The 22,804-nt window shown below is 38.2% G+C and overlaps 1 protein-coding gene across 3 annotated transcripts in view; it reads left to right on the plus strand.

Moving 5' to 3' along the window:
* KCNIP4 (potassium voltage-gated channel interacting protein 4) overlaps positions 1-22,804 on the plus strand; it is a 1,162,373-nt gene that overhangs the window by 233,998 nt on the left and 905,571 nt on the right. The window contains exon 1 of one of the 3 annotated variants that reach the window (XM_043553525.1): positions 15,141-15,259. The exons of the other annotated variants lie outside the window; for them this stretch is intronic. Coding sequence (XP_043409460.1) covers positions 15,172-15,259 — 88 coding nt within the window. The 5' untranslated portion in view covers positions 15,141-15,171. Of the gene's footprint in view, positions 1-15,140; positions 15,260-22,804 lie in introns of those variants that run through there. 3 annotated transcript variants of the gene reach the window in all.

The following is a 22,804-nucleotide window of genomic DNA, read 5'->3' on the forward strand; positions in this document are numbered from 1 at the left end:
AAGCAAAAATCTAATAGAAGGGATTTTGTTTCGGTTCACTAGGGGGAAGATGTTGTCTCATCCATTGTCCAAAAAAAAAAAAAAAAAAAAAAAAGGTTGGCAATAGATAAAGAAGCTGCACACACCCGTGTACGGTAACTTGCTACTATAGAATGTAATACTTTAAAAAGAAATCACTAAAACATGCTATATCATTTATAGGTAATTATAAAATATCATTTCTAAGTAATTTTAAAAGCTGTGGACCAGGATACTCTCCATTCTTTTTCTCAGAGAAAATGTGCTGAATGAGTAAGGAAGTTGAGAGAGAAGTTTGGGAGAGACATCTCTCAGCTATCTACATATTAACATGCTGAAAGCTACCATGTTACAATCTCTCTTCTTTTTCTCTCTCTTTCCTTCCGTCTCGTTCTCACCCCCTTCCTTCTTCTCCTGTCTTCTCCATCTCTGTGCATGACTCTATAATCTTTTCCTCTTCCTCCCATCCCTCTCTTGTTCTCTTTTTTCTTATTTGTCTATGTCCTAGATTTCCAGGAGTAAAGAAAGGCTTGATGTTATGACCTTCTCACAAAGAACGAGGGAGGTTGTTGGATAGATAAATGCTAGGGGAGATTGTAAAATAGTCAGTATGCCCAGAAAGACAGAAATGGACCATTTCCAGCCTCTATGAGTAAGAGATTGCCACTTATGATTTTTTTTCAATAGTTTTTATACAATTATCAAAGGGGACAGTCACCTCAAAAGATGACAAAATATGGCACTAGACTATATTCTTTAGGGCATAAATTTGATATATTCCTCAGGTGTCTAGGTAAAAAAAGCTGATGACATAAATTATTTACCCCAGTATATCTAGTATGGAATCATATATTATTTCCTATTAGAAACTTTTCAAATTTGAATGAAAGCTCTGAACTCTTTTATCAAAAATGCATACATACTCATACAATTTTCATTCAATTTTATAATCTTTTTTAAAGTTTATTTATTTTGAAAGAGAGACAGTGTGACCAGGGGAGAGGGGCAGAAGGAGAGAAAGAGAGAGAGAATCATAAGCGGGCTCAATGCTCAGCACAGAGCCCAATGTGGGGATCGAACCAGTGAATTCTGAGATCATGACCTGAGCTGAAACTGAGTCAGAAGCTTAATGGACTGAGCCACCCAGGGACCCCCAATTTTATCATCTTTTGAAGGCTACTCATGCTTCTATCCATGCTTTTGTACTAAAATGTACACTTGTTCTGATAATTTTTTCCCCATTGACTATATAACCAATGTTTACATGATAAAATAAAGAATCCTCATATCATCTTCCATTGCCTACAAAATGTTAATTAATCCAAATGGTACTACTATTATCCACATAACAACCTCACCAGCATTCAAGAAGATCCCCCTAGGTACTTAGAGGGACTTTAGAGCTTTCTCCTGACTCTATTTGCTTTAGAAAGATTTCCTTCTCTCTTTTGGATCTAGTGGTTAACAGTAGCCACAGCATCCGCCATTGATGAACTATCTCCTAGATACCAGATATTTTCCAATGTGTTTTGTGCACATCACCTTATTTAATTCTCATAAGAATTATATTGGGTAGGACTATTATGGACATTATTAGTTCACATCACACACATGATTAAATTGAGGCTTAGACACTTTTCAGTGATCTGGCCAAAATCATGGGCTGTAAGGGAAAGAGCTGGCATAGGAAGGTCACGTGGCCCGTGTCTTCGGTCTTTGCTCTTTCTAAGGTGTCCAGTGATTGAAGGAATAATCATGCAACCTTAGCTACAGAATCAAGAATGCTAAGAAATAGGAGGAAAATGAAGAGGAATTTGGCAAATTGATGTTATTGCCAGAGTTTTCTAAGTCTCTAAATGAAAAAAGAATTGCTCTTAACTTCCATACAGTGACTGCAGTCCACGGCTATTTGTGAGTTCCAGAGCAAACACTTGTGGAAACAAATCTGTGTTTCAGCAACAAAATGAAATGGAGATTCTAGGTTCCCCTCAGGAGAAAGGTATGGAGAGTTTATCTGGGGAGTAGGCTCCAGGAGAGAGGTCTCAGGAACGATAGTATAAGAAAAACCAATCTGTGCTCAGAGACTGTGGGTGAATCTTCAAAATGTGCCCCAAAACTCATGAAATAGTAAGTTTTTTGTTAAAGGCAAAGTTATAAAAAATGTGGAAAACATACTTCTTAGACTGATGAAAGATTGGGGGAATGGACCATTTCCAGTTTCACTGACACACAGGAGTTATTTTATAGAACCATTGATAGTAGACTTAACCCGATGAAATACATAAATCCTGCTCAGTATGTTTAAGCTATGTCTTCTAAAATTCTTAAATTATGGATGATACCTAGGCCCCTATATAAATTATTTTATCTATGAAAAATGTTTTAGAAAAGGATGGTATTATTCAATAATATTTGTTATTATTTTTGTAAGAAATTATATTAACTTTTGCTTTGAACACTTTTAAAATTTAGGGCTTATCTGTTACAGATTTAATGACTCCCATAAATAGAAAAGGGGGGATTCAGAATTCTAACCGAAATGATTATCTCATGTGGATCGTTCAGGCTTCACAGGGAGCAGTGAGGTGAGTTATCACATTCACAATGAATTTAGGAGAGGTAATCTTTCTCAGCCTCAATTTCTCTGTCCTTTTTGGGGCATAAGAAGATCTACCTAAAAAATCTCTCCCAGAGATTAGATAACTCAACAAAGTTTTTCAGAATGGTGCCCTGCCCATAAAGCATATTTGGTATATAAATACCATTGGTATTTTTCAGGCATAGAACCTCTAAGGGGAGTTCGTAGCACAGACTCATTATTTTTCCTTTTGTCTATATGTTACCTTTTTGCAAAAGCAGTATAAAAATACTCCAAGGAATTCAAGTGAAAAATTGCCTAAATTAATCATCGCTTAATGAGATTAATGTTTTCCTTTAATTTGTACATATTTCTCATAGAAATAGAATTTTCATAAACTTCATAGCTTTATATCTTAGGTGTTAGCATGCTATCATGAGAGCTTATGTTTTGCTGAAGTTTACTTTTCTTAGACCATTAACTCTCCCCCTCCCCCCCAGTGAAGTAGGTTGTCATTCTTTGCAAAGGAGATATGCATATGTAGAGAATGTGGTTTTATTTCACAACATTAGGATTATATTATATACATGTTTTTGTAATTTACTTCCTCACTTAAACCAGTGTGTGGTAGGCATGCCCCAAGTGAATGACACAGACCTATAGAAATATCAGTAAATGACAGTATGGTCTTTGGCACCCAGACAACTGAAAGCCCCCTAAATATCTGGGGGTGCAGGCCTGGGGAATGGACTGAAGGAAGTCCATACTGTGGAACATTATGTGGCTATTTAAAATATATAGAGAGAACTCCTTTTGGAGATATTTATGTATTTATTTTGAATGGGAAAAGAAGGCAGGAGTTATTGAATCCATTGCCCTTATTTTCTTTCTTTCTTTCTTTCTTTCTTTCTTCTCTCTCTCTCTCTTTCTTTTTTTTTTTTTAATTTTTTTTTCAACTTTTATTTATTTTTGGGACAGAGAGAGACAGAGCACGAACGGGGGAGGGGCAGAGAGAGAGGGAGACACAGAATCGGAAACTGGCTCCAGGCTCTGAGCCATCAGCCCAGAGCCTGACGTGGGGCTCGAACCCACGGACCTCGAGATCGTGACCTGGCTGAAGTCGGACGCTTAACCGACTGCGCCACCCAGGCGCCCCTCTTTCTTTCTTTCAAGTGTGAGAGAGAGAGAGATTTCCAAGGAGGCTCAGCACTGTGAGCACAGAGCTTGGCATGGGGCTCAGTCCCACGAACCCTGCGATCATGACCTGAGCTGAAATCAAGAGTTAGATGCTTAACCAACTGAGCCAGCCAGGCGTCCCCTCTCAACACCCCGCCCCCACCCCAATGCTCTCATTTTGCAGACAGGGAAATTGGGACCTGGGGCAACTGAACCATCTTTGGCCCTTGAAAGATCCAGAATGCAGGCCTGGCTTAGTCCGTCGCTCATTCTGTGGCCGCCCCCCCCACCCCCACCCCCACTCGTGGCATGTCACCTACAGAGTTCACATGGCACAGAGGGCCAGCTGTGGAGGGATCTGAATATGCATTTGCAGCATGCATTAGGAAGGCTTTTTTTTTAATTTTTTTTAATGTTTATTTATTTATGAGACAGAGACAGAGCATGAACGGGGGAGGGTCAGAGAGAGGGAGACACAGAATCGGAAACAGGCTCCAGGCTCTGAGCTGTCAGCCCAGAGCCCGACCCGGGGCTCAAACTCACAGACTGCGAGATCATGACCTGAGCCGAAGCCGGACGCCTAACCGACTGAGCCACCCAGGCGCCCCAGGAAGGCTTTTAGGATGACTTCTACAGGGAGAGTTTAATAGCGCATTTCCTGTGCTGGAGACCATGCAACACGAAAACTGCATTCGGTGGTTTTCGGTTACAACACATGGTTAGTGTCACCCGTTGTCACGCATTTGTTCTCTGACTGATTTTCCTGGAGCAGGTCAGAGCCCTGCATTACTTTGCTCTGCACCACCATGGCAGGATTCTGAATATTTAATCACGTTGCTCTGCTGAGAAGGGAGGCGGGTGGGGGGGGGTATGGCAAGCAGTTCCAGGGGAGCGTGAGCGGTGAGCCCGTCCTCAGACTGCAGTTTGGAAATGAATCCTTAGGGCACACTCAAGGACATTCAAAAGGCACAGTGGATTCTGAGACATTCTTTTCCTTTAGCTAGTCAAAATTGAATTTAGAATTGGAAGACGAAGACTGGAAGAAGTATTTTCAGCGTGATCTAATATTTTGCTTTATGTAAGTCAAGACAAGAACGTATAGTTTTGGGATAATGACAGCAGTTGTGTTTCGTCGTTGTTATAGCGCTTTGTTTTCCATAATGGCATACTCATTTAATCTGAGACTTGCCTCTTCCCGCAGCTCTGGTGTGACGTAGGTAATTATTATCTGCAGGGCTAGGATATGTGCTGCTGTTTAAGCATCTGGTCATGGTGTTAGTGTGGTTATAAGAGCATCAGCGGAAACTTTAGCAGGAACTTTGTGAAAGCGATTACTCACACTAAAGAGAATCATAACCTGGTATATGACAGAGTAACTTTGCTCCTCTGATCATCTAATGACATTGCGTCTAATATTTCTGTTTACATAAGTGAGAAAATCCTTTTCTGTTGAACAAATTGAGAATATTTCCATTTTAATATCACCGTTCTCTCTTACAGTCTTATAGACTAGTTCTTTTTTTATTTTTGTTTTTGTTTTTGATTTTAAGCTCTTCTCTGATTTTTCAGAATTTGCATCTTTAAAAAAAAATTACCTGTTTTGTGATAAGCAGTATAAGGCAGTTCAGTCTTGAATGAAAAGTAGGGCAAAGCCATTTATAACTGAGACTGTGTGACATGAGCCTTGTAGGTCACCTCTGTCTCTGTCAGGGGTTCATTCCATCTATATTCAGCTTTAACTGTCACTTCTACATGGATGGCTTCTAAATGTGGCCTCCAACCTTGACCTTTGTTCTGGATGCTAGATCGGAATTTTAGAATGTCCAGTATATACCTTAACATCATCTGAAACTTGATTCCTGACATCAGCCTGGTAAGTGAGAGAAACCCAGTAAAAATTCCCTAAATCAACACATCATTCATTTACATTAGGTAGGAGTTAGGGGAAAGCCAACATATTTATTGCTTCTTTCAATTTTTTAACAATTCTATACCGCCCTTCATTTGGTTACCCCAGACTCCAAATTGTCTTTTTCTGACATCTCAACTCACAAGAGAATGAGGCAGAAAGTGCCTGTGCCTAACAAAACAAAACAAACAAAAACAAACTTACCACACTGGCTGGAGTTCAGCTCAGTTATAATTATATTAACCAAATTGTGTAGGTATAGCATGATAATTGAAAAAGAAAGAAAGGCTAGTCTTCCAAAAAGTGTAATAGAGGAGGGAAGAGAAGTAACATATGGTTTGAATCATGTATGTGGCCTGTTTTTAAATACATGGGCCATTCTGTTAAAATGGTAGAAAAAGGCTGTGTCACCAAGCCTACATGCGTCCATTAGATTCAGACACCACAGGACTGCTTATGGTTGATGGCTTTTGCTGAAGCCAAATGAGCAATCTGATTGTTTTGAACCTGCCTATTGATTGCCTTTGATAGAATTGAAAATGCAGCTTCCTTGACACTTGTGCTTCCTTTTGAAATATGCATTACCAAGACCACATCCCAACCTCACAGCGACTTCAGGTGACTTTGGGCTGAGCTCTCTGATAGATTATCAGAACTTTTATTGATCGGTAATTTTATCATCTTTAAATTTCAATTTACTTCTTCTTTGACTTTGCATTCCAAGAAGGTAGTTGACTTAGGTTGCTTAGATCAAAATTCTTTGTTTTTGAGAACCCAGGAAATACTAAATTTCTAAGATTCCTTGCCCCATGCTCAAGGATTCTATGTTTGCAGATTGAAGGTGGGGGCCACAAAATCTGGATTTTAAACAGGTAACCTGGGTGGGTCTGATGCAAATAGGCCCCAAACCATACTTTGAGGAAAACTAGGAGGAGTGTGGTTAAAATTGATGTGGATAAGTTCTAGAGATCTCAATAAAGAAAAAAAAATGTGAAAACTTTAAAATTACTATATAATTATAGGATATTGTTTTAATACGCCCAATAACCACATTTTTTTTAGGAGGGAGATTACAAGGCTCTTTCATAGCTGAGCAAAATGAGTCTGAGTAAATAACTTGATATTTAATTCCAGTGTAAATTAGAATGCCAGTTCCTTGCTATATATGCCTCATCAGAAAGTGGCAAAAACTAATAATAAATCATAAAGAAAATAAGCTAATATAAATTCTTTCAGGACACAGTTTTCAACCTAATTTCGTGGAAGAATGGGCCTCGGGACCTGGCAATTCCTTTTTTTATAATCTGGGCATAAATCTGTGCCTGGGAACATGGCACCTTTCCTCCTGATGGCCCTCTTCTACCGTCCTTCAAATGCGCATGCTGACACAGAGCACATTTCCACGCCCACGATCTCAGCCATATCTCTGCTTGCCGGGACTCTCCAATATATTTTTATTTTCTTTTAAGTAGTACGCATTCATCTTATTCTGACTCTCGAGGCTTTTCATCAGTGAAACGCATCTGTTCCCAGATCCCATAACAATAACAATAAGGCTTTCACACAGGGCTCCAGGTGGGTGGAACCCCACTGAAGGAGCCCTCAGTTCCAGCTAGTACCTATTTCCAATGGATCGTTTCCCTAAAATATACGCTTATGACACAAACATTTTTTACTTCTCTCTGAACACTCATGAAGGAAAAATTCTCCCTCTTAAAACAAAAGAGCGAGAGTATCATCTTCTGGAAAAAAATTTCACTTCTTCAGCTCCCCACTTTTTAAAAGACTCTCCTAATTTGTATTCATGGACCTATTTACATGTAAATATTTGCCTGTATTAAGTATACATAATTTTTGTATTAATAGTTTTGGTCTCATTGTATAAGACCATTAAATTACGGTAGAATACCTGAAAACTTGCATTATCTAGGTATTAATCTAGAGTAGTAATTAGATGGTTTTTGGTTGGTTTAGACCTAGGCACATGAGAGAGGAACTTCTCATGCCAGTAAGTTCAATTTTGACTTGCTTTGTATTCACAAAGCTGTTTCCAAACTTGCTGCAGAAGAATATGTTGGCATGCTCCTTATTTATTGAAGTAGGTGAATAGTGATGTTTCTGGAATAATAATGGACCTGGCATTGGGACATTCCTCTCTAATGGACACTAGCTAGTCTGAAATTTTATCAAGACCCACTTTCAAAACCTGTGACTTTGCCGGGAGGCTCTGCTCCGCTTCTCTCTGCAGCCCCATGGTGAGCTATTTTTAAGCTGCACATGTTTGATTTTGCAACTTGTGACAATTTGAAAAGCATAACAGTGTCTGTTCCCACTGAGACACACAGAATACACCAAAATGCATTGGGAGGAGCAGACTTGCGGGGGGAGAACTCCATGGTGGCAAGTCTTCTCTGCAATCACTGGGTACTCTCTTTCTTGAAGGAAAGCCAACCCACTTCCCTTAATCAATCAGTCATGTTTATTATTCCATTCTAAGGAGCAAAAGGTGACCCAAGTGTATTTAAGAATTGCTTTTCTTGGGCTCGGACGTCTCAAAAAGATCTGATCAAAAAAAAAAAATTTTTTTTTCATCCAGAATGCAATGAGGAGAAATACATCTTGAAATGAGCCTGTGTGTTTGTGTTCTTCTGTAACTTACCAAGACTAGTGGTTGTAGTGGTTGCTTGAGGAATCCTCCCTCACAGGAGCTTTGGTTTGTACCACACTGCATGCCAGTTTGTCTTTAAATTAAATGTAGCAGTGACTTGACCCCAGGAAATGTTAGCAGCCTCTATACCACGTGCGGGAAAGGTGCTAAGTGATTTGCTCATCTGTAAAACCTTTGGGCTTTGTGAGCTGTTGGGAAGTTCACTCACATTTCTCCATGAGTGACCATGGCTTTGCACAAGCATTTCTGAAACATTCAGGACACCTGTTATTTTTGAACATGCCACTTTGACTACTGATATTGTTGGAGGTAATGGTTATATTAGTCAAATTAGCTGATAATTAAGAATATTTTTCTTTTTTATTTTCAAATACTCTGTAGCATTTTTGTATTTATTGTCTTAATTTTGTACTGTGTTCTCCTAAGGATAGCATTAAACAACAATGTTTCTCCTACACACCTCCCAGTAATAAATAGATATAGGCAGTGGGTTCCCCAACAAAATCTGCCATTGTGATTGCTTTCCCTAGAGAAAAGATTGACTAGACTGGTGCTCTGGGCTACTGCATCAAAATTGAGCCTGGAGCGCCTGGGTGGCTCAGTCAGTTGAGGGTCTGATTCTTGATTTTGGCTCAGGTCATGATCCCATGTAGCCCCACGTAGGGCTCCACACTGGGTATGCAGCCTGCTGAAGACTCTATCTCTCTGTCCTTCTGCTTTTCTCCTCCATTTGTGTGTGCTCTCCCTGTCTCTAAAAACACAACCAAAAATTATATATATATAATATATATATTATATATATAATATATATATTATATATATATAATATATATAATACACACACACATATAATCAAATAAAACTAAAAAACTAAGCAAAATTGAGCCTTTACAAAGGGCTGATTTCAAGAAAGTTCCTCAACAGAATGAATGGCAGGATATTGGTGGAATGTCTGGAAGCTACAGAAAGATGCATATCCAGAGAAGATTCCCATGCATACATGTACTGTAGGTATCTACACGGCTCATGCTTGCATCTCCTTCAAATTTTTGCTTAAATGACAGCTCAGCAAAGAGTTTCCGGATCACCCCAATTTACCTCCACTGCTGTCCCCTCCCTCATTCAGCATATTCCATTCTTGCTGTATTTTACTCTTTCTCCCTATTGTGATGTAAGTTCTGTAAATCACCGGTTTTGTCTGTTTGGTTTATTTGTGTATATTCAGAACCTAAAACAGTAATGCACCCTAGGTACTAGAAAGGTATTTTTAAATATTTATTTACATTTTGAGTAAACTTTTGAGATAATTGTAGGTTGACGTGCAATTGTAAGAAATTATGCAGAGATCCCATGATAAAGTATCCAGTTTCTCCCAGTGGTAATATCTTGCAAAACCATAGTAGAATATCACAGCCAGGATACTGGCATTGATAGCAGTCAGAACAGTTTCCTCGTGTTGCACTTTTATAGCTACATCCCCTTCCCTGTGTCCCTTACCATTTTCTTAATCTTTGGCATACACTAATCTGGCTTCTATTTTTATAGTTTTGTCATTTCAAGGATGTTACATAATGGAATCATGCAGTATGTAACCTTTTGAAGTAGGCTTTTTCCACTAAACATAATTCCCTTGAGTTCATCCAAGTTGTGTATATCAATGGTTCATCGTACTGCTGGGTAGTATTCCGTAGTATGGTAGCCTCATAGTTTGTAGCACCATTCCCCTCTTGAAGGACATCTAGGTTGTTTCCAGTTTGGGGTATTAAAAACAAGAATTCTGTAAGAATTTATGTCAAAGTTCTTGTCTGAATATAGATTTTCATTTCCCTGGGATAAATGCTCAGGAGTGCAATTGCTGGGTTATATGGTTGATGTATTTTTAGAATTTTAAAGAACTATCAGACTGTTCTTCAGAGTGGCTGTACCATTTTTCATTTGCACAAGCGATGTATGAAAGTCCCAGTTTCTCTGCATCTTTGCCAGCCTTTGGTCTTATCGCTATTTTCTTTTTTCATTTTACTCATTATGGTAGATGTGCAGTGATCCGTCATTGTAGTTTTATTTTGCATGTCACTAATGACTAATGAGATTGAAAATCTTTGTGTATGCTTATTTGACCTCTGTATGGATCTTCTTCAACTTGTGATGGGCTGTGTTCCATCATAGGTTGAAAATATGGTTAAGTCAAAAATGCAGTTAATACACCTAACCTACTGAACGTGATAGCTTAGCCTAGTCTACCTTAAACTTGCTCAGAACCTTTGTATTAGCCTACAGTTGGGTAAAATCATCTAACTTAAAGACTGTCTTAAAATAAAATGTTGAGGGTCTCCTGGGTGACTCGGTTGGTTAAGCGTCTCACTTCAGCTCAGGTCGTGATCTCGTGGTCTGTGAGTTGGAGTCCTGCGTCAGGCGTTGTGCTGACAGCTCAGAGCTGGAGCCTGCTTCAGATTATGTCTGCCTCTCTCTCTCTGCCTTTCCCCCACTCACACTCTGTCTCTGTCTCTCTCTCAAAAATAAATAAAACAATAACAATTTTTTAAAAATAAAATGTTGAATATGTCATGTAATTTATTGGATGCTGTCTTGAACCTGGAAAACCAAATGTTCATGTGGGTGTGGGATGGTTGTAACCATATTGGTTACCTACTCCAGTGACTGCGTGGCTGACTGGAAGCTATGGCTGCCCAGTATCACAAGAGAGTATTGTACTGTGTGTCACTAGCCTGGAAAGGGATCCAAGTCAAAATCTGAAGTACAATTTTTGCTGAATGCATATCACCTTTGCACCATTGTAAACTCAAAGAATTGTAATCCGGGGACCATCCGTGTATCTTTTTTTCAGTGAAATGTCTCTGCTTGTCTTTTGTTCATGTTCTAGTTGCATTGTATGCCTTGTACTGTCGAGTTTTGAAAGTTCTTTCTATATTCTGGATGTTAGTCCTTTGTCAGATATGTGGCTCACAAATATTTTCACCTACTCCGTAGCTTGTCTTTTCATTATCTGAACATGGTCTTTGATGGGTGAGTTTTTAAATTTGATGACATTCAATTCATCATTTTCTGCTTTATAACTAATGTTTTTTTGTGGGATGTCTTAGAAATCTTTGCCTAGCCCAAGATTTTGAAGATTTTTCTCCTAATTTTTCCTTATAGTTTTACATTTGAAGATTTTTCTGCTATGTTTTCCTTATAGTTTTACATTTAAGTCTGTAGCTCATTGTGAGGTAATATTTGTATAACGTATGATGTATTGGTCAAAGTTCAGCTTTTGCCTATAGATGTTTAATTTGTTCTGGTTCCACTTGTTGAAGGGATGTTTCCCTTCATTGACTTGCTCTTGGCATTTTTGTCAAAAATCAGTTGTGCATCTTGTATGGATCTGTTTCTAGACTTTGTGTTCTGTTCCACTGAACTGTGTGTCCATCTGTCTACAATTAGCACTGTCTTCATTACTGTAGCTATCTACCTCTTGAAATCAGGTAGAATGATTTCGAGACTTACTCTTCTTTTCAAAGTCGTTTTAGCTATTCTGGCTCCTTTGTCCTTTCCAGTATATATTTAAAATAATCTTGTCTATATTAAAAAAATCTTAATGCAATTTTGAGATTGGAATTTTTGACATTATGTTAAGCCTGTATATCAGAGAATTGACATCTTTACTATGTTGAGTCTCCCAGTACGTGAACATGCTGTGTCTCTCCATTTATTTAAATATTCTTTTATTTCTTTCATCAGTTTTTATAATTTTCAGAACACAAGTTTTACTCATGTTTTGTTAGATTTACACCTAAATTTTCATTTTTTGGAGCAGTTGTAAGTGATTGTATTTTAAATTTCAGCATCCGTACGTTTATTTCTAATACAATTGATTTCTCGGTAGTACAATTCAGTGTTCAGCTAGTATCCTGTGGCCTTGTTGAACTAACTAATTCTAGTTTTGCTGTCGCTGTTGCTGTTGTTGTTGTTTTAGATTTCTTGGAATTTTCTCTCATTTCCACTCCAGGCCATGCCACCGTCATGATGGCCCTCATAGGTGTCTCTTCTTCCACTCTTACTGCCCTCATTCATCCTTTAGATAGCAGATGGGTCTATAGTTTCCCTATTCCCAGGAATGACTTTCCAGCACATACAGACTAGATCCAAACTCCTTACCCTGGGCTGTATGGCCCTGCACGTAGGCTCTGGCTAGAAGCCCCATGTGTCTCCATGAAATCATCTCCTGTAAGTCTCTTCTGGCTCAGTATGCTTCAGCGGCCATACCCTTCTTTCTGTTCCTTTAGGATCCAGAACTCTTACTCAGCTTGGAGTATTTGTATAATCTTTTCACACCATTTGACATGTTTTTTGTCTTAAACATTTCATGGCTGACCATTAGCTCCTCATTATAATTTTATATCTCAGCTTAGTTGTCTTTTCCTAGAGATGTCTTCCCTGACTACTCACTTTCTATTCTACCAACCTGGTTTCATAGTCTCCATAGCACTTATCCACATGTGATATTTTCTTTATTTTTTGCTAATTTGTTTTCTGTACTGAGGTGTAAGCTCCATGAATACCATGTAATTTATGTAGAAATTATGTACTGAGTGCTTGTTATGTTCCATATGTGGTTCCAATGCCAGTGTTTTGTCTTTCTCCCTTACTGTTGTATCTCCAGCACTAGAATCACGTATGGAATGTAACAAGTGTTCAGTACATAATTTCTACGTAAATGAATGAAAGTGTTGTATTTAATGTCATCTCTACCATATCTTGTTTTACTTTTTAAGAAATGAACAGAATACCCAGATCCACATTTTATAGATAAGAGAATGAGGCTTTAGAATAATGAGCCCAACTATGGAACTATAATAGTATAGTTCTTCTGCCTGTTTCAAACTTGATGCCGTTACTCATGGCAGATATATGTGAGCAAGAACTTCAAAATGTATGTTGCTAAACTTTGTGTATGAAATTGTTTCTATCTCAGACACCTTGAACTGAGGTTCTGAAAATTCCTGGAAAGCACGTTTCATTATCGCATTCAGATGATTATACCACTGTTTCTGGGCATGTGGGAGAGTTCCAGAAAGAGTTGTTACCCCTAAATCTGTTTATGATTCTTGGAGTGCTTCTTTGCTTACTGTAAAAAGAACATCATTTCATGCATCATATTGTTGGGAAATATTAGTTCCAACTAGGATTGTTACAACTGTCAAGGAGAAAAAAAAGTCTTATCTAGGTATTTAAAAAAACTTTTTTTAATGTCTGAGAGAGAGAGAAGGAGAGAGAGAGAGACAGACAGACAGTACATGAGTGAGAGAGGGGCAGAGAGAGAGGGAGACACAGAATCTGAAGCAGGCTCCAGGCTCTGAGCTGTCAGCACAGAGCCCGTCCCAGGACTTGAACTCATCAACTGTGAAATCATGACCTGAGACGAAGTCGGATGCTGAACTGACCGAGCCACGCAGGTGCCCGTTATCTAGGTATTTAAATATGAGGGATGTGCATTCTGTGTATACTAAATCTCATGGAGATAATACTTATATTTATACAAAATAAGCAGAAACAAATATGCACCCTGGGAATACAAGTTAGAGTGTAGACAAATCCTAGAAACCACCCAAAGCACTCAAGAATAAAAAACAACAATAGCACCTTCTAAGAAGGCAGGCATGTAGTTTTCTGGCTTTCATAGCAACTGCCTACCTCTACGACTGTCTTTAATAGAAAAGTACTTTGTGAAAATTGCGAACTCTCACACTTGTTCTCACTATTCAAAATAAGTCAGTTGGTAGAGAGCTAGCAAGTGGCATTTTGGCCTCTTAGAAATATGGAGAAACTGAGTCTGTTCTTTCTGTTAGGATAATGCAATAAATTAGTTTTGGAGCTCTGTTGCCTAGAGGCAAAGTACAGGGGCTTAAGAGTTCTGGTTTCCAGACTGCTGTGTTTTTAAAAAGAGACTGATTTTTTTTTATTTTATTTATTTAATTTTTAAATTTCCAAATACTTGAGCCTGGATGGTGCCGAAAACACAACCAAATTTAGGTAACAGCTTCTTTTCCACCTCTTTGCCCATGAAGTGGAATATATTTATCTGTGACAAAACAGCCTTGCCTCCATTTGGTGGTAAATGTTTAACTTCGTTTGTTTAGAATCAGGGTCAGCTCCTCAAATGTACCTTTTTGCTGTTTAGGCTTTCTGAATCTGATTAACACTGTATCAGGGAATTGTCTGATGTCTGACCTTGAGCAGCATGCTTTTCTACTTCCTTTTTTTTTTGGCGGGTGGGAGGGGGGAGTCATTTTGTACAGCTTTAGACACCGAGATTCTCCCCCAGCAGGCTTGATTTCATTAACAGACTTTTTAAAAAAAATTTTTTTATTGGTACCCGAAGGGTTTCAGCCCCAGTGACCTGTCATCTGTCCCCTCACCTGCTTACATGCTGATTCATTGATGAGCTGGCATCACAGTCCCCGCCTCCCCGTGAATGGTCTGTGAGGTTGCAATTGCTCCTGGAGAGGGGATGCTGAGCTGAGCCACAGTGGGGTACTACAAGTGGGAGCCAGCAGCCTATCTGTTGCCACAGAAGAACTTGGTGACCATACTGGGAAGCAGCCCCTTTTCACCACCCTGTTACTGTTCTATCCGTATCCGGCTGCTCTAGCTTTTTAAAGGAATTTCTGATTCAGGCACTAACAGCTAATTCCACAGGAGTTGTAAGGCAGCCTGTGACATAAACTGAGACAGAAGTTTCCCCTCAGAGACTGTCTTTTTTTTTTTTTTTTTTTATTGGCAAAGACTTCTGGCTCTCATCAGAGGAATACCTTGTTGCTTAAGATGAGTGGCTGTAGAAAACGGTGTAAACGTGAAATACTGAAATTTGCCCAGTACCTTCTCAGACTATTAACAGGTTCTCTTCATACAGGTAATGACTTTTTTTTTTTAATAATAGAGGCTGATAGAGTATGGTAATGAAGTTGAAACGGACTAGGAAAGGCTCACTATTTCTGTGTTGTGTTTATTTTTAATGTTGTCAATAAAATACAATTGTGAGTGTTTGCTGAGACTCACGTTTCTAAAAATGTGTGCAGTGCAGCTCTAATTTTGGGGTAGAACTGGATGCTATGGATGTATCTTTTATGTCTTTTTGGCAGTGTTGCTGTTAAATGTGCCTCAATCTGAGGAAGCAGTGTCTGCAGAGTAGATTTTTTTTTTTTTAATGCATGCTTGCGTGAGGGGTTTCTCCCTCTCTCCTGCTTGCTGCAGTTTGGTGGAAAATCACTTATCTGTTTTCTTCTTGCATGTATTTAGAAATTCTCTAGAACTCTTTGATCATTATAAGCCATAGATTATTTCTAGTATTTGATCCCTGAACTAGGCAGTGAAAGAGTTAAGGCTATTCCTTTTGGATTTCTCAGTTGCTTGCAAAATGTGAGCAAAATGTGAAAACAGCTAAAGAGTAAAATGTCCATGAGAGGTTTGATATTTGTTTCATTGCAGTTATTTCGATAGTCAAAAATTTGCACTATTGAAATAGAAACTCTATTTAAATCTAAGTGTTGATAGCAAGAAAATATTTTTAAGATGTTCCAAAACTGTGAGCCTAAACTAGCAGTTTTGCTACCCATGAGGTTCCTAGGCAATGCCGTTATTAAGATACTGACAGGTGGGACCCAAACTACGTCCACTGTGACAATAGATATTTTTAATGGGCCATCAAACTTCTGAGAGGCGAAGCTTACTCAGTAGCATACTATAGTTTGATTCTGCCCATGAAGAAGTATTGGTAGCTTTATTTTTTCAGCTTAAATTTGTTTTCTTTAAATAACTAGAAAGAAGGGCTAGCAAGTAAACCTATACATTATGATGCAGAGGTTGAGGGATGAACTTGAGCAACATTTGCTCTAGGAAATAAACTCTTTAGTGTTAACAACAGAATTACATATATGATTCTGTCAATAATCCGATAAGGAAGAACACTTTTGAGAGAATAGCTGTGAAAATCAATCCATTTCTTGGAGAATCAAGTATTAATAAACATCAATAGAATTGTTATCAGATGCTAATCTTCAAGCAGCGCCGATCGTGCTGACTTCTGATGCTTTGAAGAGTAATCACTGACAGTCTGTACCTGACTTTTGTTAACTTTGAGTTCTGTTGTATTTTCCACCCAGTTTTTATATTTCTGTTACCAATACATAGTCCCATCAATATGACTTCACTTGCTCGATGATACTAATATATTTGCTTTAAGTTTTCCGTTCAAGATGGTGTGCCATTTGTGATATTGTGTCTCATTGGACAGTGCTCAATATGTGGTCTTTTATCTTGCTCTAAAATTAGAGAAATATTTTATAAAAGAAAGCTTTCTAAGAGGTTTCCATGTTAGTCTGTATTTTCCTCTTTGATAAAGCAATTTTAAGGTTTTACCTGTTTCTTACTGGATTTAGGTGGATTGCTCTGCCTTTTGCTCGGTCCATGTATAGTTTCCTTAAACTTTCATTTTCAAAGGATTTTATGAAGATGGTGAGTGGTTGCGAAGTCGTAAACCATAAATATTGAATCTAAATTACAGTGGTTATCCAATACCTGGATGGTAATTTATAATATGAAATTTATGGGAAGCTGGTATAGCAGCAATTTTTCCAGACTTATTTAATGCATATTTAGAAATCAGTATAGGCGGGACTCCTTTCTGAGCCACAACAGAAAAAAAAAAAAGAACTGAGAAACAGGACAGATCATTATACAGTAGTAAGATAGATTTATGACCTCAGAAATGTGATTATAGCAACTTCTTTCTTGTAAAAATCTTTTCAACTCAGGCTCTAATACTAAACATTGTAAAATCTAGCCAGAATCTTTACAACCACTCAGAATGAAACTTGGAAAAGCCAATTTATGCATTTACTAGATGCTGTGATAATATACACTGTTCATATTGCAGAATCTAATGTAAAATTCATTAGAACACTTTCAAGTCCCTTGGCTTGTAATTAATGAAGAAGTAGGAAGCAGAGTTGAATTAGTTTAAAAATTTTGCTTTAAGGTTGGATATGCAAGCATTTGTTAATTGTATCCTGAACAATCAGCATATGTCTTTGTAGTTATCAAAATTTTAAAACAATACCAATATGTCTCGGATGATTTTTTTTTCTTCATTTTACCAACAAGGTCTTTATTCTCGCTTTTTCTGTTAAAGATGTGATCTGAGGAAATAGTGATTTTGTTTTACATTTGAAAACAGGTTAATTCTGAAATACATAACCTGTATTGTTGGGAGTTGCCTTTCATTGATATCCAGAATACACATGCCTTTATACAAACACAGAAAATTTGAAGTAAAAAGAAATTTTCATGGATACAAACTCCACTTTGATGTGTTTTATTGGTGTTATAACAAGTTAGAGGAAAGCAGCTATTTTTATTTTCTGAGAGCTTTTCATGTAAGTTTTGGCAATGCCTAGGATTGCTTATAAATAAGTAATTAGTAATTCATATAAAATAATCTTTGCCAAAGAGAATATAAAATGGTAAAGATTTGTCCAGGTAATATTATTTTATTTTACCAGAAACATTTTACATATTTTTATCATGGCAAATCATTTTTCAAAGAATAGATTTTACAGACACAAAAATTGGCTTTACTTATGAAAATAGAAGCGTTTTTAAGGATCCTTTGTTATATATAATACTTGTCAGAGATCCATAAGCAAATACTACCTGTTAATGGCATGTCAGTGTAGTGTAGTGAAATACAGGATTAACTATCCTAATTCCTTTTTGATTTGAGACCTGCATCTTCATGTACCATTCTATACCCAATTCTAGACGGGCTCATAATAACCAATATATTCTCACACATGTAAATAAATCAAGGTGATTTATGAGAATTGTAATATGACAATTGTAATATGACACTGGTAATTTGAATGGGCGCTTCGATAGGCAATTTGTGTACCATAGGAACATCTAAAACACCCTCTCACATAAATGCTGACCTATTAAGAAAGGGAGAATGATATCACAAGCACCAGATTTTGAACTGTTTCTTCTTGATGTGTGAAATTTACTATTGGAATGTTTTATGGAACTAATTTGGGGGTTGTTTGGACATTTATCAATTCTCTATAGTTTTCTTGAAAAGTCAAGATCTGAAGTCACTTTCTTATTAGCAAGTATACCCCAAACATATATCTTAGGTGGATATTGTCTGGGGCTCTTTTTCAGGCTTCAAGACAGCAAGTTACAGGTGTGGCCAAGTTTGACTCTCCACCCAAGGGAACCAAAAGCAATTTAAACCAAAATATCCTGTTAAGCATTGAATTACTATTTAACTTGTGGGTTAAAGTATTTCAAATTTAATGAAGTTGTATTATTAAAAACATGAAGTAAACATTCATCATTTCATCAAGTAGAAAATTTCAAATTGAGAGAGAGAGGGTGTGCAAGCAAGCACATTTATTTCCCAAGTTTGCGTGGTTTCCAGCCTTACATTCAGTGTTGAAGTTACTGTGAATCAAGCCATCCACAGGGCTAGTGATATAAAGATTGAGATATTTTTATGTTACATTTTGTAAGTGTGAAGTGAAAATAAAGGGTGAGCTGTAGAAAAATTGGAGAATTAAGAGTGCCTGTTTCTAGCTATATCTACTTTCTTTTGCTTTCCCCTCTTTCTTCCTCATGGTTACAAGTTACAGGATCGAGTCTTCAGTCACCTCTGACCCTCTCTTCTGTCCTCATCACTGCCACGTTTGAACACGGGCAGACACATCTCTTGCAAAGGATATGTTCCTGAAGACCTCATGTATATAAAAATCCACAAAACGCAAGTTTAATTCTGGCAAAAGGTGACAGGTGTTTCTGTTTCCCAGTTCACATGGCTCTGACATGTGATGATGGAATAAGCAGTTTCTATTTGCTTGGCCTGCCGACTCTGAAATTATGCTGTTCACGATTAAATTTTTATTTTTTAATTCATTCAAATTTTGTTACAAAGTGAGATCGCACTCCTTATAGACTATGTGACACTTGCGTTACTGAAATGCACATCAAGTGCCGCCATGATCTACTCCGTTTTTTTGTGCTGCTTCTATTGAAACCTCCCCTCAGGTGAGAAGAGAGCAGAGAAGGATGATGATGTTTACAGTTGACTTCCTAGGAAAAAAATGTCATTGTGTTGCTTTTCCCAGCAGAGTATATATTTGAAACTCTATCAGAAGAATTATTTTGTCCTCTATTAACGAGTTGGACTTTCCATTCAGGATCCTCAAATTCTGCCATCACAGCCAAATCTAGTTATAGGATCCCTGAACTCAGTGGGAAAAAACACCTATATATGAAGACATATACTGACTACCCTTTTCATTTCAGAAGAAAATCTGCATGCAAATGTTTAATAACCTTGTATTTTATGTTCCTTACCATATAGTTAGTCTATGAGGTAAACTTGTAGGGCTTGAAGACTCTATAAAAGAAGACTGTTTAATCATTGTGAGAACTCCAAACTAGTCCATGATCCCATCCCAGTCTTAGATATGCTAAACTCTTCAAACTCACTTGTTGACTGATGGGCAAAATGAATCAATATGTAACATGCAGTCTAAAAGGAAGAGCTAATATTCATAGAAGCAGCTGTTTTTGCCACTCTTGGTTAGGGTAATCAGAGCTTTCTTACCAGAAACTTCAGCAATTAGACATCAGCACTTCGTTGAAGTTCTGGAAGAAATATTGAAGCTTTACATCATAGGACCAAGACTGTTGAGGATATGATATGTTGATTGTGATATGTTAAGAGTTATGTTTCCTGGCAGGAAAGAGATATCATACTCAAGAAAAGGATTTGATAAAGGGACTGTGTATGTGGGTAGGGTATAAGGGAATCAACAGGGGTAATGTGTGCTCTGAAGCTAGCAACAGCAGAGCGCTGAAGGGCCAAGGGAGAGGAGCCCTCTCTGAAGCCTGGAGAGGGAAACTGTTTGCAGGGGGCTGCTTGATAGGAGATGTGGCCTTTAGTCCAGGGACACTGCCAACTCCTGGAGACCTGAGAGGAAGGGAGTTCCAAGGGCAATATATATATATATATATATATATGTATATATATATATATATATATGTTGCTTCTCTTTCTTCCTACCTTCAGATTTATTGCTACTGCATCCACTGGCTGACCCTATTCTAGAAGCTAGTGAGAAAACCACTCCAAGTAGGGGAAATATGCTCATGGCTGTATTTATTAGTTTATTTTAACCCACCACAGGTATGACCACTGGCAAGACTTCCTTTGTTTACAATTACTAAATGGATTGTGTCGCTTCCCCTCAGAAGATACTGAAAGTGGCCTGAGCAAGCTAGTCCTCTCCCTGGATGACTCCTAAGGTTTCTGTCATTCTATCACATCTTTCGCCATCCTTGTTTATCTTTCATTTTGACCCCACAGCTTCTGTCCAAAGTTTCTCTGTGTGTTTCTTAAACTTTATAAGTAAAACAAACGTATACCTTCAAACCAATTGTTTTCCGAGGAGATGCCACTGTCCTCAGTCAAATTAAATGGCACAAGAAAACAATGAAATGTTTGTTACATGAGAAGACAGTATTGTAACCAGTACGATGTGGCTATGGATTGTGTATGCTAGGTATGATGGTGGATTTTATGAGATAAAGTATATTTCCTCTCCACGCTCCGTTTTCCAGCTTTGAGATATAATCATGGGTTGGTTGGTGGTGAGAGGCAAAGATCTCAGGAACTGCCTGCCCTAACTTGTGGAAGAAAGCAAATTCCAGCTGGCCGTGATAGACATCAGCACCGATATAGTTTTGACAGTATCCGCCAAGCAATTTGATAAACCAACTAGTTTTTATCAAGCCTCTGCAATGGGTGGCCCCATGCCTAACATTGTCCATTTCTTCTGTCTGATTGAGATACCACAGTAACACCAGAATGTCTCAAAATGTTTTCTATTTGAGGCCTATGTTTACTTTAAGTTTTTAAAGGTGGTTGCTTAGGACCGTGCAGCAGGATAACATCTCGGAATGGCTGAGAAGGGGCAGTAATCATGATAATAATCAGAGAGAACTGAGTGGGTAGCCAGGGTGGAAGAACTGTACCAAGTTTGGTTGGAGGAATAAACTCTGTAAAAAGCATTCCATCATTTGACAGCCTCCTTTATGTGTCTCGTGTCGGGCTCACTGTCTGGCTCTGTTGTGCTTCCCCTAATGTCTTTTCATCAACGGTCTTCATGACCGTAACATAAATATATTACATTAAAAATGAAAAAAAAAAGACTTCTGAGAACGTGTTCCAGGAGAGCTGTTCTCCCTGCCCAGCGCCCGGCTGTGCTTCTGGAAGGCAGTGGCATGCACAGAGGAGGAGATGGGAACCTCATGTTGGAATTTCAGCCCCATCCCTCATCCTACAGTTGTTAAGTCACCCAGCTGCTCTGAGTTGGGTCAATTCATCTGTCAAGTGGGAATATCCCTACCTATATTTCTGTTATTATGAGGCATTTAGCAAATGGTAACTTGTGTCATTATTACTGATCTGGTATCTGTAGGATGTTCTGTTTTTGTTTTCATTTTTTTGTTGTTGTTCATTTCAAATTAAATTTTCCCCAAAGGTAATTGGATACCTAGTCATCCTTGTGCTGCCTGGTAATTAGAAATAAAGAGGAAGCAACCTGTATAAATTACTGCAATTTTTAAACTCTTTTGCTTTTGCTTTTATTAGTTTTTAGTAACTATAATTGCCTCTTATTCATTCAACTAACATTTATTAAGTGCTTGTTAAGGACTGAGCCTTGTGGTTTTATAAACTATTTCTTCACAATTCTTTCCTTCCCTATGTTACCCTGCCAGTAGAACCAATAAATGCAGGGCAATTAACTCAAGAAACCAATGTGCACTAATATTTCCAGAAACAGAGGGGAGCTGTCCTATGTAGTTTTAGCCAAGAAGAGGCAAGCACAGTGGGCAACCTAAGAGAGACGATAAGTCTTTAAGACACGTTCCTCTGAAGGAATTAGAAGGAGAGGCTGGTAAGGGAGGAGCCAAGCAAGAAAGGTGAGGAAGCAGCGGGGAGGGAGAGGATCAGTGGGGTTATTTGTAGAAGGAGGAAGTTTTGCTAAAAGGTGGCGGGATCGCTGCAGAAACCAGCAAAGACCACTAGAAGGTTCTATTCCTTTTCCAGATAAATACTTCTGTGGCTTATTGAGCAATAGTGAATCTTGCATTTCTGACCTTCCCCTGGGATCTGTCTTCACTGATGTGCACTGACTTCCGTACTTTTTGAACTCTCATCAACCCTGTATTATTTAAGAGATTCAGGTGTTAGAGTCACAGCTCAAGTAGATCTGAATCTTCTAAAAGACATTTAAAAAATTAATTCTCCAGCTCTCCCCTAACACTGTCCACTCTATGGTATTTGCTTAAAAATGTAGTTTTAAGGGAGGGTATCATAAATAAATGTTTCCTC

Source organism: Prionailurus bengalensis, chromosome B1, assembly GCF_016509475.1.
Source record: "Prionailurus bengalensis isolate Pbe53 chromosome B1, Fcat_Pben_1.1_paternal_pri, whole genome shotgun sequence".
In the NCBI taxonomy this organism is placed as follows: domain Eukaryota; kingdom Metazoa; phylum Chordata; class Mammalia; order Carnivora; family Felidae; genus Prionailurus; species Prionailurus bengalensis.